Source organism: Manacus vitellinus, unplaced genomic scaffold (assembly GCF_001715985.3).
Source record: "Manacus vitellinus isolate BGI_N305 unplaced genomic scaffold, ASM171598v3 scaffold_16_pilon, whole genome shotgun sequence".
In the NCBI taxonomy this organism is placed as follows: domain Eukaryota; kingdom Metazoa; phylum Chordata; class Aves; order Passeriformes; family Pipridae; genus Manacus; species Manacus vitellinus.
The window spans coordinates 6,763,043-6,779,074 of NW_021939189.1; the positions used below are offsets into that span (position 1 = coordinate 6,763,043).

At 42.3% G+C, this 16,032-nt stretch overlaps 1 protein-coding gene across 2 annotated transcripts in view; it reads right to left on the reverse strand.

The window, feature by feature from the left end:
• SV2B (synaptic vesicle glycoprotein 2B) overlaps positions 1-16,032 on the reverse strand; it is a 64,908-nt gene that overhangs the window by 22,078 nt on the left and 26,798 nt on the right. For both annotated transcript variants that reach the window (XM_018069668.1, XM_018069669.1), the window contains exon 2: positions 8,208-9,055. In XM_018069668.1, the coding sequence (XP_017925157.1) occupies positions 8,208-8,688 (481 nt within the window). In that variant the 5' untranslated portion in view covers positions 8,689-9,055. The remainder of the gene's footprint in view (positions 1-8,207; positions 9,056-16,032) is intronic.

Here is a 16,032-nt window from a genome sequence, read left to right on the forward strand (position 1 = left end):
CACTGATCAGAAGTGGAAAAGTTCAGATTCTGAAATCATCCTGTTCCATAGTAGGGTCACCTCTCTGAGTGGTTCTTTCTTTTCTATTCACACAATGCCTGTCAGGCAGTCAGGATTTTGTGTGTCAAAGGCAAAAAATCTGTTCTTGCCTATTAAAAGCCTTTGTACCAGAACCATGGCACAGGATTTTGCCATCCCAATTGTACCTTCACCATGAGCACGTGGCTCTGTGAAACCAGTGCTCACTCTCTCTGCCCTACCCTCCTGACCAGAGCTGTCCTTGTGAGGTGATCTGAAGGTGTGTAAAGGTTTCAGATACTGATCTGAAGATACACACACATCTGAAAGTCTGGGATCTCTATTTCTATTAACTTTGACCTTCACCTCGCTCACTGAAGTGCAAATTACAATGGTGAGCCAAAGCAAAAACTCTTTTAGTCCAAAACCTTTCTGAAGGAAGAATCTTAATGCAATGCTGTATGGCTTAATGCTTTTACCACGGCTCCTGAGCTGTATTTAATGGAGCAGCTCTGATGGCAGCCAGCAGATAGAGGTGATGATGAGCCCTGTGTCTCCTCTCTGGTGCATCGCTGGCACCCATCTGACAGCAAGTGCTGCCAGCACTGCCAGACCCTGAAGAGGAAGAAAAAATGATCTGCCAAAGTTAATTTTTTTGATTTTTATTTTTTTTCCAGAGAAAATCCCTGGATGGCAGATGTTCATCCAAATCCTCTTAGTAAGAGAAAACATCCCAGGTCAGGAGGAGGTGGAGGAGATTGTTACTCTCTTCTAGCTGGTGGTTTGTTGCAGCTGGATGCTGTGACCGGCACAGGCCAGGGTAAGAATGGGCTTAGCATAGGATGTGGCAGTGCTTGAAATGCGACATCAAGAAGTGAAGTGAAGCTGCTTTTCTAGGTAAACCCCTGCAGACTCTGACTGTGAGCCCAAACTTGTGATGGAAGGGAAGTTTACACCTCTGCAACACAGCATCCATCAAACAGTGAGCAGCATAAAACGCAGCAGAGCTGTTAATGTCACAAACTCATTCAGAGGATGTTGCTTTAATTAGTTATCATATATGATAAACCAACTAATGCATGATCGCCAAGAAATTTAAAACCATGAAAATCTGTAGTAAAGGAAACCTCAGGGACAATCAGGGACTGTCTGCTTGGCCAGGCTACGAGGGGAGGGATCCTGGTTTTGGAAATGTGTATTTCAGGGTTTAAACAAAATCAGAAGGACACTTCATTATAATGGAGGAGTCTTTTTCGGAGGGGAAGATTGCATGTTCTGGCCAAAATAATTAAAATTTTTGGGGCAGCTGCTATAAAACAGTCTGTCAGCTGATGGATCTCAGGACTCAAAGTGCAGAAAAATGTCTGCTTTGCAGATTGCTCTGTCCTGGAGTAACAAGAAGGTGGCAGGGACCCAAAGAGGAACAGAATAGTTACTCATACAGTCTCCTTGCAGGAGAGACAGTCTTCTGGAGAACACAGTGATGGTTGCTACCTCTGAGAGAGACCCAGCTCATATCAAGGAAAGTCAAGTTTTAAGGAGAAGTAATCCAAGAAAAGTGATCACGAAATCGTATTTCCTTTGCTGGGTTACTTCTGTCCATCAAATATTCTACGGCACAACATTACAATGGTCTGCACCAGAATCTTGACTTCTAACCTCAGCTTCAAACCATGCAGACCTACACTGTGCTAGGAGGGCTCAGCTTCCAGATTGACACATACAGTGCTTAGAGGAAATGGTAAAGGCAGCTCTGAATAATCCATTATTTGCAGACTATTCCACAAGTGCTGGAGTATAATGAATGCCTGTGGGAAGGTCTGCAACAGCCTCCCTCCCATAAAAGTGGTGGAAAACCAAAGAGCTGAAATTCTAAGAATAAATTTTGGGTTATGACTCATCCAATGCTGAAGTTATAAGGAAAATATGTGACCACTGACTGGGCTTATTCCCACTAGAAAAGAAGTAACATATTCAGCATTTTCACACTAAGAAATTTATTAGCCTTTACTGAAGTTGTGAGCTCCATGTTAGACAGGAATTGTGGATTTAAGATCTGAAGTTCTAGGGATATGTAAAAGAATATAATGCAGATATGGTAGACAGCCATGTGTCTGCTAAACTGTATTTTTGCTATTTCAATATAATTAAAAGTAGACTTGTAAGGGTTTCAGAAAGAAAACAAAAAATTCAAGGTTTACCTAAATCTCCATAACAAGCATGAATTTCTCTCACTGTTAGTTAATGAGATTAAAGTTCTTAAAGAAGAGGCACATCTGAAAATAATCCCTTTTAAGACAGGACAAAGACTTGGGGAATAAATAGAAAATTTTAGCAGAAAAAACCAAAAAGCTCAATGAGAAGAATTAGTCCCAGAGTCCTTGGGGCTTCCAGGAAGGTGAGGAGGCTGCCTGGGTCCAAGTGTAGGGTTATTTCTGGTCTGCAGGGAGCCAGTAACCACAGGAAAGTGAAAGCTCCTACCTGCTGACAAATCCCAGACCACCACCAGTACAGCCCTATGGGATAAAAGAGGCTGTTGAAGAGGGAAGAAAATGATTAGGATCTTGTATATCTTGCAGTTCAAACTGTAATAAAACCAAAATCCAAACACTGTATTAGTGGTGTAGAATCTGTTAGTGATGAACCTTATGGACACAAACAGAATTTTGTGAGTCAGGTCTGGACAATTTGGGACATGGCTGTCACAAGGCACAAGATCCAATTGTTGTAAGTAACTGAAATAAAGGGATAAAGAAGTTGTAGTCCTAATTCTCTTGTGCCATAATGATGGCCAGCGTGTGCCAGAACAGAGGGTGGTCTCAACAGAGGACAAGATGAGGGCTGAGTGACCTTTTTTCCCTTTCTTCCTGAAATTTCTAATGTGCTCTTCCTTGTAGGCTTATTAGTGCTTTCCCCATGAATAAACTTAACCCTGTAAATGGAAGTCAAATGAAAGGCTTGTCTCGTTACGCTTGCCTTGTAGATTAGTACAAGCAGTGGGACTTCTACAGCTGATGGCTCTGACACCGAGAAGTGAATCACCCATGGGAAAGGCAGCTTTCCATTCCCGGAGATCTGTGTGTGGATATTGGGCGAATCTGGCTGCTCGGGTGAATGGGATCGTGCACGTTGGAGCCAGAGGTGGATGGGTGAGCCCACGAGTTCCGTGCCGCAGCCCAGGCAGGGCGATGCACGCCCAGCTCCGCGCTGCCAGCAGGACGTGGGCGGCTGTTTACGCTCAGGCGGCTTCACAGTCTCCCCACAGGACTTGCCCATCACCGCAATACTCGTGGGACCATCTGGTTCTCCCCATCCAACCCCTCTGCTGAAGCTAAGCTTTCAGCTGAGGAAGCCAAACAAATCCTTTGCTGTTCAACAAAAACCTGGAACTCACCAGATGAAAATGGGGACACAGCCATCCCCAAATCAGACCTGTGCAAGGTGTGGGGTGTTCCCAAATCATAAAAACAACTTTTTTTTTTCCCCCTAATATGTCCCTGCCACTATAGGTGATGATGCTCCTTGTCTGCAGGAGCATTTCTGCCCAAAAGCGAATTTGCAGCCAGAAATCTGTGCCCGATTCTCAGGATGTGAACATGGGCTGGTCTCATCGGGGTCTTTAGCTGGCTGCTGTGTTGGGGTTAATGGCTGTGGAGGAACAAAAAAGACAGCAACTAGCCATGGCAGAGCAAGGCAGCCATGGTTGGGCTTGTCTGTGCTTAGCCAGAGAAAAAAAAAAAGAAGAAGTAGACAAAAGCCATTGAGCTCTGCAGAGGGGATTAGGATTTACTGTCATATCAGGTGAATTCAGGTCAATGAGAAGCTGAGACCAGATTTTATCTCAGCTGATACTAAAACATCCTCTTCACACAACTAAAAGCAGGGATGTTGTTACACATCCTATTTAACCTGACTCACACAGACAAGCTTGAATTGCTACGTAACTGCATAATTACTAATAGGATCTTCTTTCCTAGTTTTTTTTAATCCAACGTTGTGAGGTTAAGAGTCTGTAAGATGATATTCTCCTTAAAAAAATATTATTAAATCATAAAAAGGAATAGGGAGCTGTGTGCCTGGAAAAGCAATTTTATTCTCAGCCTTGGTGTGGCTGTTTTACAGTTATGGGCAAGGCCCTTAAAAATTTCCTCAGTTTACTGAGCTGTGAAATGACGATAACACAACTGCAGCTCTGGGATCTGGGAGGGTTGATGATTTAACTCTGCCTCAAGTTTTTTATATGCAGGATGTGAAGAAGTTTAAAACATTACTATTTCACCATCTTTTATACTTGCTGTGTACTTACTGCTCTGTGCTTGCAAATATAATATTTAGTCCTCTGAGAGGTGATTTATAGCACTTGAAGATATATATTTATAAGAAGTTCCTCCAGATAATGATAGTGTGCCTTTCAGCAAATAAATAAATAAATACAAATTTCATGACTCTTCTGATTATCCTTAGCAAATAAAAAATTATGTTTCTGATAGGCTGTATCATACTGACAAGGAATATTCTCTTTCAGTATAAATAAGAATTTAATTATTGTTCTGACTGTTGCTGGTAAAGCTCAAGCAAAACAGATTTATCAAATGAATATGTAAAAATAATGTCATTATATGTTACCAAACTTATTCTTAACAACTAGTGTTAAAAGTTGATTAAATCAAAATGCTAAAATATATATAGTGTTGTTTCTTCTTTTTTTCTTGTTTGTTTTTTTTTAATGCCCTTGAAATCATCTTTAAAATAGCATTTTTCATAACAGAAAAATTCCAAATATATGTTTTGTCCCACTAGGGATATTTAGGGTGAAAATCGCTGTTAATTTGCATCTGATGGTGAGATGTTTATTTTCAGAATAAAATGTAAACGTTTTCTAAGATGTGTCATATCCACTTCACACATTTCATGAAACACCGTGGGCATCTGTTTATTTGTAATTTTTGCATAATTTGGCCATAGTTTGCTTGATATTTTCCCATGGTTGCTTTCCAAGGGAGGAAAAATATGCAATATGCAGAGTGTTTAATTCAAAATGTCCTTTTAACAGAAGCTGAACTTCACTAAATTGGTCTTTAGGAGGAATCTACTTTATCTCTCTTATTTGTCCCTTCCTGTTTCTGCTGGAGTTTGATTACTCACCTGACTTATTTCCCATTTTTTCCCTCCTGGCCTCTCTTGTTATGGCTGAGACCTTCTCGTGTGTTTAAATGTTAGCAGCTGCCTGGAAACCTCTTAACTGCACCTGGGAAAACCTGGTTATGTTTCCTTAGCAAAAACGTGGTGAGATAAACGTGGTTGCTTGGGAATAAACACAAGCTTATCTGCAGGTTTTTACTGGTACGTGGGGACAAGGCAAGGGGCAGTAGCTCATGTGTAAATATCCCTGATGCCCTAAAACCCTGTGATAATTTGAGGGAAAGCTGTGCCTTCACTAATCACCTGCCTGTTCACTCTGTGCAGACACACTCTTACAGGACTGTCACTGCACATTAGGCAGATACTGAGGTGAAGAGCTCTTTGACTTGCTGCCAAGTCGACCCCTAAGTGTCACTGAACCCTGAGTTCCAGCGAGATCAACTTGCAGTGCCACAGACCATCGAGGGAATGGAATCACAGAGGGAGATGAGCGTATGTTGAAGGCTCTGGGCTTTGTGGGAGATACCTTTTTCCTAGTTGCAGGAGGATGGGTGCTGATGCTAACCCAGGAAAGATTTTGAGGAAGATTATGTTCTCGTCTCCAGCAACAGTGCTTCCCTAGCCTTTTCCTTCAAGAGCTGATATTTATCATGGCACAGCTGCTCAGAAAAGGGACAAAACCTTCTTTCAGGGGCAGTATTTGGGATGCCAGGCTGTGCTGGAGGCAGGTCTGCACTCACACTTCATGTCCCTGCACTGTCCTGCAGCCTGTCAAACCTCCAACACCCTCTGTCCCCTGCTGCTGTCACCCTTTGTTTGGCAGAAAGCCCACATCCAGAGATCTTTACTGTTCTCTTCTTATGCCCTCCAGCAGCCCTGCACCCACTCCAGCCTGCTCTCACCCTCACTTCTTGATGCCCTGGGCATTCATTATGCCTATCAGTGCACCTCTGTGCAATCTAAGGCTTTCTAAGCACCACTTAATTCATTTTCACAAAGAGTCATCTCACAAACCTCAGACCCAGCAGCAGAGAAATATCCAGCAGGTAAGAAAGTGTGTTTAACAAATAAGATGGAGTGAATCAGCAATCTGCCCCATGTACACCACCAGTCAATAACAACTGAGTGCTACCATAAATATCCACTTTCCTCCCTGACTCAATCTAAGATGAAACAACTCCTATTGTTTTTAGGAAAATTCTTTTTCCCCCCCTCATATTGAAGCCATCAAATAGTGTGAATACAAGTTTTGACAGCAGATCCCCCAAACAAACAAGCTGAGAACAGGAAAAATTGTTCTGCAAAATCAGGTTCTCTCAAGTTGTCTTCAAAGGTGGGCAGGAAAGGCAGCAAGAAGAGTTCTTTTCCCCTCATTAGCAGTCCCAGATTAGCTCAGTTAGTGCGCGGGAGGATGGAGCTGGGATTGGATACAGACCCAAATGTCTCCTTATTTATTCAGAGCTTATCAGAACACCCTGAACTTTCAGCCTTGCAAATACTGAGCTGGAAAAAGCAGAACGAGCTCTCTGGGGAGATTTAGTGTTCATTTTTTACCTGTGGCTGGGCCAGAAATACTTCAAAGATAGATTTTCTTGTGACATTTGAAGTTTTCTCATTCAGGTGCCTGCCAGAGCTTGAGCTCCACAGAGATAGATATTTATGGGGTCAGAGTTTCAGAAGATCTCAGCTTTCATAGAGTCACCAAAATAAATGACCTGCTTCTCAATAAAGGTCTCATCACTGAAAAGACACCAAGCCTGGTGTCCCACAGGGAGCTGGTGAATTCCAAAGTCCCTTTGAAATTAGGATCCAATTGTGAGTGGTTTGCTTTTAGATATCTGACCTGAGATATTTCGAGCTAGAATTTTTAAGTGGTTTGTGAAGCAAAAATAGTTATTAAACCCTTAAAGACTAAAACTAAGAACAAACCTAGCTAACTATAGCAAGAAACATCCTGATCCTCAAGTTCAAAGTAAAAGGAAGAAACAGAAATGTGTCTATAACCTCAGAACACCAAGAGGAGAGGTCTATATAGGGAAAATTACCTATTGCCTTTGTCACATAAAATAACGCAAATAGAATTGAGTCAAGGGCTGGGGTCTGGTCCCAAATCTCCATTTACCTCACATCAGGCAGGGCTTCTGGCCCAGAATGTATGAGCAACAGGCCCTGATGATTCCCTGCAATTCCAGTATATGTCCATTAAAACACACTCTATTCCTCCTAAAGCAGTTATTCCTACTTTATTTTCCTTCCAGATGGACTGTACTATTGCGTGACTGGCTCTCACTACAGGCCATGCTGGATACTTTCCTGATTCTTGGAAATGTGGGAGGCTTTGCTGTCTTTGGCTTATGGAATTTGGCTTGCCTATTGTTCAAGGAAAATATTGTTCATCCAAACCTTTCCACCCAGTCTCACTCCCAATAACTAAGCCTTTGTATTTTGACCACAGGGAGATGTCAATAGTGATGCAAAAGGGATGTTGCCAGTAGCCTCAGCCTTTGATCCACATGCAGCACTTTAATTGAATTCCACAGACCTAAAAAGAAACCTCCATTGGCTACATCTGATTCAGGACATATGAACAGACTGCTCTGACTGGGAAGTTAGCAGGCAGAAGGAACTGACTGCACAGATGATTTGCCAGCTGGGACTTTGAGCTGAAGAAAAGGGAGACCTGTACTTTCTAAAAGCTTTGAATTCTGAGTCACTAAATCCACCTTTAACTGTTCTTACTTGTTCTTGAACACCCCTCTGAGCTTTGCCCTGTGGACCTGCAGACTGTGAGCTGCCTTGCTCAGATCCAGCCCACAGTGACCAGCACTGGGCCCGCAGCACATTCAGTACAATTCCACCGCTCTTGGGTAGCTGCCTTCTCAGTAGCACAAACCCCTCTTGAGTCAGATCCACCCAGGCATGACTATGCATGACATACAACACAAGAGGAGAATCATCAGAAGATCCTGAAATCAGCTGCTCCCTAGGAAAAGCTGTTCCAGATGCTGTTTACTGCATTAGAAGAGCTGTTTGCCAGCGGCACTTACCTAACATCCCTTTGTTCGAACTGGACAAGCACATATCCTTCTCAGCACTGGGAAGAACAAATCCAACCACAAACACCTCCACCCCATCTGCCATCAGTGCCAACCCTAAAACAAAGAAGAGGGTCCACTGGAAGCGTCCGTGGCCACACTCCTCAATGATGTTCTCGTACTGGTGGGCAAGTTGCTCCTCGTCCTCCATCCTCTCAGCCATAAGGTCAGCACGGTCTCTGTACTCATCAGCCACGGCAGGAGCTCGCTTCTGCTTCTCTTTAATGTCATCAGGGTGTGGGATCCCTTGGTATTCCCCTTCATAGACCTCATCATCCTCATCATGGCCTTCTGTAACATCACTCTGGGCATCTTCTTCTTGAGCGGGCTCATCCCCGCCACGGTAGTAGCCATCATTGGGAGCATCATAGTTACCATCCTGGTACCTGTAGTCATCTGAGACTTGGTTTGTGTTTCTGTATCCATCATCCATTCTGAATGGAGATTTCTAAATGCTGTAGATGACAGCGTGTAGAGACTCTAAAATATGTACAGATTTGTGCAATTTCTGGTGTTGGTTACTCGAACATATCTTTTCTCTGTTCTTTGCACTGATGGGATACACAGCTTTCCAGCCTCAGAAGGAGAATTACTATATAAAGGTTCTCTTTGACAGAGTCTCACACAGCTTTTGATAATGCTTCACTTTTCAGCTGTCATTTGTGACTTGCTGGCTTTTCTGTTTCGGGTGACAAGAGCTGCTGTCTGGGGAACAGCAAGGGAACAGCAATTGCACAGCCAGGGAATTAGGAGGACTTGACAGGTTTTTCCTGATTCATTGTGGTGGTGAAGGTCATGTCCTAAGAAAGAGGAAACAATAGCAATGAGACAGCAGTAAGCTTGCAAGCACACATTCACTGAGTTTAATACCCAACATTTTGAATGCACGCTTTTCCATTGAAACAATATGGCAACAGAGGAATGTTTTTGCATCATCAAAACCCAAAGCCTCAGCAAAAAATTATCAATAAAGTGTACCAAGTTCAATGGGAACATAAAGTAGAATGTAAAGTACAATGTGGTCCCAATTTCTGTCGTTCCTAGAAGTCCTGCCTCCCACATGTGGTCCTGGTTTCCACAGAAAGCAGAACAGCACTGGGCTGAATTGCTGGAACAGGCCTCTCAGGTTGCTAAATATGTTTCTATCCATCTATTCAGAGTACAGTCATCCCTGCTCCCTACAACTACCTACCATCATAATGAGACAAAATATGATCTCGGTTTTCTTCTTCATCCAGATCCCAAAATTAATTTCATTTATTGGCTTCTTTTTTCCCCTAGTGTCTCTCCATCTGCATGACAGATGTAGAACTAGCATGCAGTGTCTGCCAAGATAAAGTCACCAAAAGTGACACCAAGCTCTGTTCTTCCCGTATCTAACCATCAACAGGGGATGATTTTCACAGAGAGCAGAAAACAAAGCTAATACTGAATCACTGCTCTCTGCAGGGAGAAGCAAGGGAAGCCAAGACACATCTAAACACATACTCATTTTGGACACCTGATTTCCATTATTTTTCAAGTGTTTTCCAGCCAGCTGGCTCTCCAGTGTTCCCCTGCATTTGTTGCCACACACAGCTGTAGACATGGAGTTTGGAAGGAGACGCATGTGGGAAACAAGAGTGGAGTCATGCTAGAGGAGCCAGCACAGCGTAGGCATGCACAGAACGTGGACTCTGCTTTAAGCTTTGAGCTGCTTGCCTAAATAAAGTGTAAATGAGCTATGGATTGACATGGGCAGGCACCATATGTGGGTGGTGTTACCTACACAGTCAGTTGACCTATAGAAGCGCACACAAACGCACGCACTGTAAATAACAGTGCTATATGCAGCTAAAATGACTTCAGAAGAGAAATTCAGTAGCACTTTCACAAAATGCTAAGAAGGGCATCGCTCCTGCTGCAAATGCTGTGATTTTCTGGCAGCCCAAGTGCTCAGAGTAAGAAAGGAACAGAGCTTTGACTTCTCTGTGTGGATTAATGGCCATGCCTTGCCTGTGCTGTTCATGGGAGATGCTCCAAGAAACTTTATAAAAGCTTCCTCTGCATTTCTGTTTATCTGCCTATATATTTATGGCACTTAATTACAACATGGCCTCTGCAGACCCTGCCAGAGCATCTTCCTTTTCTCTGCCCCTCTGCTATTTTTTACTGCATTCAATTTGTTTCCTCTTCCCTTTCTTTATGCTGAATCACACCATACATTTTGCATGAAGTGAAAAAGGCAGTGGGGCAATTTTCCAGGGCTCAGAAAGATCCCAAAGGCATTATGGTTATGTTATAAAGATCAGGAGTCTACAGTGCAAGCAGCAGTAAAGAGAAGTATTTGCATTGGCAATGGAGGTATTAATGCGCAGGGGAGCTAATACATCTGAGAGCCATCAGAAACACTTAAGTGAGTTCTACAGCTCTGGTTTCAATGCTGAACTGTCACCTCAAATGGTTAAATAATGCAAAAGTACTTTTGAGTCTCAGAACCTCCAAGTCTTGAAGTTCAACTTTCTTGGTTACGCAAAGACTTGTGTCATGACTGAACATCATGTTCTCCAAGACAGTCAGATGTAGTTCCACAGAGACATATTTTCTTTTGAAAAGTAGGGGAAGGAGCCTTTTATTTAAAAAAAAAAAAAAAAAAGAACAATATGTGCTAAGGAACATTAGGCCTTAGTTTGGAAGCCTTTAAATATCATCTGCTGGCAGGTTATGCTTCAAAGTGACCTCCAGTGTTGGAGCATGTGACCTCACTGTATCTGCTACAGAACTAGACTGAAAACTCATCTTAGGAGATGAAGCAATAATAACACCAATAACAGAACTGATCAGATTCAGTCTTCACAAACCCTACCCCTCACCTTACACCTGCTTTCCCAGAAGGTAAAAATATGTTCTTAAGGACCAAGCACTAGAAATTTTTTTTTTAATTCTATTCAAAAGCTGCTGAGGCTGGAAGTTGAGCTATTTGCTTCCCACAACAGCAGGACCAAAGATCACAAACTTAGAAAAAACCTACTGAAGCATCTGTGCTCTTTCACTGACACACAAAGATTGGTATTTTCCAAATGGAATCACTTACATCTTGGGTAACCTAAGAAATAATGACATGAACTGATGAGCCTCATAGACCAGTGACAGCCACCTGTGTGGGTAAGAACATGTAATTCAGAGAAAAGACTGTGGTAAATAATAATCACTGGGTTCCCATTCAGTTTGTAGGATGGATATTTTCTAGGATCACCCTAGGAGAAGGGGCATTGCCCAAGGCAGGCTGGAACTTCAGACTTTCGAACACTACACTTTCATACTTCACACCACTTGTTTCCTTTTGTTGCCACATATGCACAGGCTGATTCACTCTAGACCTGATTCTTTAACACCCTTTCACTCAAGCTGAGCTTGGCTCACTCACATTAACAGCCCCATTTAGCATTTAGATGCAAAATCATGATGTGTCTTAGAGATGGCAGGCTTGGATTGCTATAATTACCCTTCACAGTGATGCATGAGAGCTTGAGACAAATATACACACCACACCAAGCATATTGTAGCAGGGTGGGTGTCAGTCTCTTCTCCCAGATAACAAACGATAGGACAAGAGGAAATGGCCCATGTTGTGCCAGGGAAGGTTCAGACTGGATATTAGGAAAAAATTCTTTATCAAAAGGGTTGTCAAGAACAGGCTGCCCAGGGCAGTGGTGGAGTCACCAGCCCTAAGGGACTTAGATGTGTAGATGTGGTGCTTTGGGATGTGGTTTAGTTGTGGGCTTGGCAGTGCTGGCTTAATGGTTGGACTTGACTACCTTAGAGACCTTTTCCAACCTAAATGATTCTATTACAACCTTGGGCAATTTTAAACTGACAGTTTCTGAGACATGTAAGTGAGGTTTTAACACACAACAAATGTCAGGCTCCGTAAGGCAGAGTCTGCAGGGGAAGGAAGGCAGAGGCAGGAAAGCCTCATTCTGGGTGTCCCCGAAGCAGGCCATTAAACTGAGCATTGGACACAAAACCCTGGAATACATGGGAATTTAGTTTCTTTCCTCATTTGTAATTCTCCATAGCACAGTATTTATTTCTCAATACATTACCCTGCTTTTTCTTCCCCTCATTTTGCACTGTAGCTTTTTCTCTATATTGTGCTTCACATTTACCTCAACCTTATTTCCCCACTGAACAGTCCATTGCATCAGTTATCATGATGCTACAAGCATCCTTCAGTTAGCCCTGCATCTTGCACACTCTAATTTATTTAACAGTAGCTCTTTAAAACACACTATCCACCGTGCAGTTTTCTTGCACTCCTTCTATCTTTAGTCAGCTCAGATGTTGCATACTTAGCCAGGAATTCAGTCATTTGAGATGTGCGACTTAAAATAGTAACCTAAAGTCTTAGATATCCTCATAATAGAAACAATATCTACTCTAGGAAAAGGGATGTTTTAAGAAAAGCAGATTAACACCTGTATTTGCCTCTGTGAGAGAGCACATAAGGTAGGTCTGGCATGCTGAGGTGATAAACTGGGGGCTGGAGGGCAGCAGAGCTTGGAGGGGACGCAGAGAAGGGTGAGTGTCTGGTACCTGGCACTAAACGAAGAGAGCCCAGGGCTTGTCAGAGAGGTGAGCTCTAGCAGAGAATAGACATCATGGTAAATCAGTGAGCAGGGCAGATACAGAGTGGGGATTTCTTGTGAAATATTGAACCTTGGGGCATGGTGAAGTTTCTGGAAAAGTAAAGAGAGTGAGATCGTTGCTTTGTGGGAACGTCATCTGAAAGGAACACTGGCTGCACACACAAGATATGTGTGCAGGGAGGAGAGAGCCAAGGCTGGGAGCTGCTGTCCAGGTCCTTTCTCTTTGCCTTTGCGTGCTCAGAAAGGGAACAGTCTCAATATCAACAGCTGAAGGGAGAGGTTATTTGAACACTGTGGAGAAGGAGCAGTACAGGGACACACTATAAAAATGCTTTCAAGGGATCTTTAGCATTCACCAGAATAATCCCTGTAAAACAGATGGCAGAGCAGTTTAATATTCTGCCTGAAGGACAACTCCTCTTGCAAAACATCCTCACCCCCAGAGCTGCTTTCTGCTGACAGCAATGTGAAGATGCCCAGATCCTACAGTGACCATAAGGACACTGCAGTCACAAAGCTAACTGTAAAAAAATTCCTGAGAAGAAATGTCCCTCACTAAAAGGAGAAAGAAAATGGTGTAGATGGGTTTCTGTGAAGTTCAAATCTCAGATTCTTTTCGAGAATGTAATTAATGGATTCACTTGTACACACAAAGTGCCAGATTTCTGAGGTGCCTAACAAGTCACGGCTCCCAGGGGAGATCATCCCGGATTTTGGGCACCCAGCAATTACACCAATATTATCAGGCTGAGAACTGTAGCAGTGACTGATGACTGTGTTGCAGGCTGAGCATCCTCACCTCTGTCCCTTGTGTTCTTGGCATCTCTGTGTCCCTCAGGGCTGTACATCAGGACAGCACAGCTATACCCTGCTGGAAATTGCAGGTCTGTTGCTGAAATCCCTTGCAGCTGTGGCTATATGGATAGATGGCAATTTGTGCCCTCAAAACCTTAAATAAATCAGAAACTGGGGAAAAGTGGTCTAGAGTCTTTGTCAGGTTTTCACTGAACTCTTGCAGTCTAGCTTTCCCCCCTTGCGCCTCGCCCCTAAGAAAACTGCTATTTTCCCTCAGGAGAATTTTGAAACTTTCCCTCTTTCCAACCAGTATAAATAATAATAATGTTTTAAAAATCTAAAAAATTAGTCTGCAATCCCACAATTCACAAAAAATAATACTTCAGATAAGATCCATTAGAAATGTTTAATCTTAAACTGTACAAGGTTGCCCTTTTCATTGGCACAAAAAAAAAGAAAAGCAGGTGCATGGAGAGTTGTTTCAAACTGAAACCAAATATTTCACTTAAGAAATGCCATAGTGTCAGCTGCTTGATCCATTTTTTATTAGAAACCTTAGCTGAAACTGATATTTTCCCCCTACATAATTCAGGTTTTAAAAAACAGTATTTTCTTATCAACAAAAATTGTACAAGGAACTCTGATTTTGCTCTCATGGATGTAAAATTATGAGGTGCATCTTTAAGAAGGCAATATAAAGAAGTATAATATAGGAAAAGTAATCCTGCTATTTATATGCATAGGACTAAAAGTATCTGACCTCTGTAAGGCAGAAAAGGGCTTTTCTTCCACTGGGTTCTGATTTCTTTTTTTTTCTTTTCTAACATTAAAATTGCTGCTGCAGCCACACAATTCAACATCCAGAAGAGAGCTGAGCAGTATCATCATTTTCCTGGACAGATGGCAATGCTGGGTTCTTGGCAAGAATCCTGCAGAGGGAAAAGCAGCAGGCTCTGAAGAGAATTTATATGCGAGGAAAATTAGAAAAAGGAAATGAGGGGGCTTCAAATGCAGAGAGGTAGTAACCAAGTAAAATCAGAAGTCAAGGAGCAAGAACAGGGATTAATGGTCCAAACTGTGCTCTGAATAAATGAAGAGATAGCCAAGGGAAGATGGAAGCTCTGACATATTATTGATCCAAAAACTGTGGAAAAAAGATGACAGTTACCACTTTGTAATGACAGTAGCTCTTGCCTTCATATGCAAGGATTATAAAAGCATCCTGTGCCATCTCTGTTAGAGCTCAGCCCTAGGCCTTATTAATTTTTGCTTGAATTTTTGCATCTCTCTTTCACTGCCAAAATAACAGGGAGAAAAGTTTCAGAACACAGGATTTCAAGACACTTTTAGAAGAAGTTGGCTGTGGAGGACATCACTCATTAAAAAAAAAAACAAAAAACCAAACCCCCAAGCCAACAAAAAACTAAACCAAACCCCAAACAATTATTAACTGTTATTTGAGGGGGTGATTGTATCAAAATAGGTCACATCTCTTGCAGGTTCTCAGCAGTCACTTTCCTTACTTTGCCTTTCCATCAGATATCCTAATCAGATGGTGGTGACGAGCAGTGAGTCCCTGGGGAATTTCCAGTAGGATGTTCTCAGATCTGAACACTGGCCAGTGAATCAGTGTGATTTAATCAGCTGAAAACTTGGGTCTTTTTTTTTTTTAATACAGGTCAGCCCTTGGGATGCAAGTTTATACATAATTTTAGACAGGTAAGGGAGCACTATATACATCATTAGGAAAAAGTTGCCATCTGACTTCTCTCCCATCTCATAAGACTGGAAGTAAAATTTATCCTTGCAATTAATGTCCAAAAGCAACCATGGTCATCAAGCATTCTTGAGAGAGGACTATATCACAGCTGCAAGTTGAAAACCCCTAGCAGCTGGAGGAATATCAGCCCCAGATATAATTTCTGAGGACTCTTTTCTGCTCTTGTTCAAAAAATCAAGGCAGATATCTGAGTTTTCTAGTTCTCTTAATCAGTGACATGGTAGCTGGAAGGAAAAAGGAGCTACTTTGCCATCAAAGACATCGAGATTACATGTGAGGGCATGTCAATATATGTTTTTCAGGTATAAAGTTGTGTTAATGGCTACAACAATCAACTGTATCTGCAAACACTTACAGGAGGGTAACTGGGTCTGGGCAACAAGAGATTTAAAAATCAAAGTCTGTAGCAGAGCCTACCTTAAAAAGAGCTTGCTTTGAACTCTGGATAAAGAGCTGTCTTTTGTTGTAGCTTCAGAGGGGAGCACTATATTAAGTGAAGACTGAGGATAAAAACTAGTTTCTCCTGAGACTTATTCTATTATTAAGAAATTATTTGATAGGTATGTAATGCAGA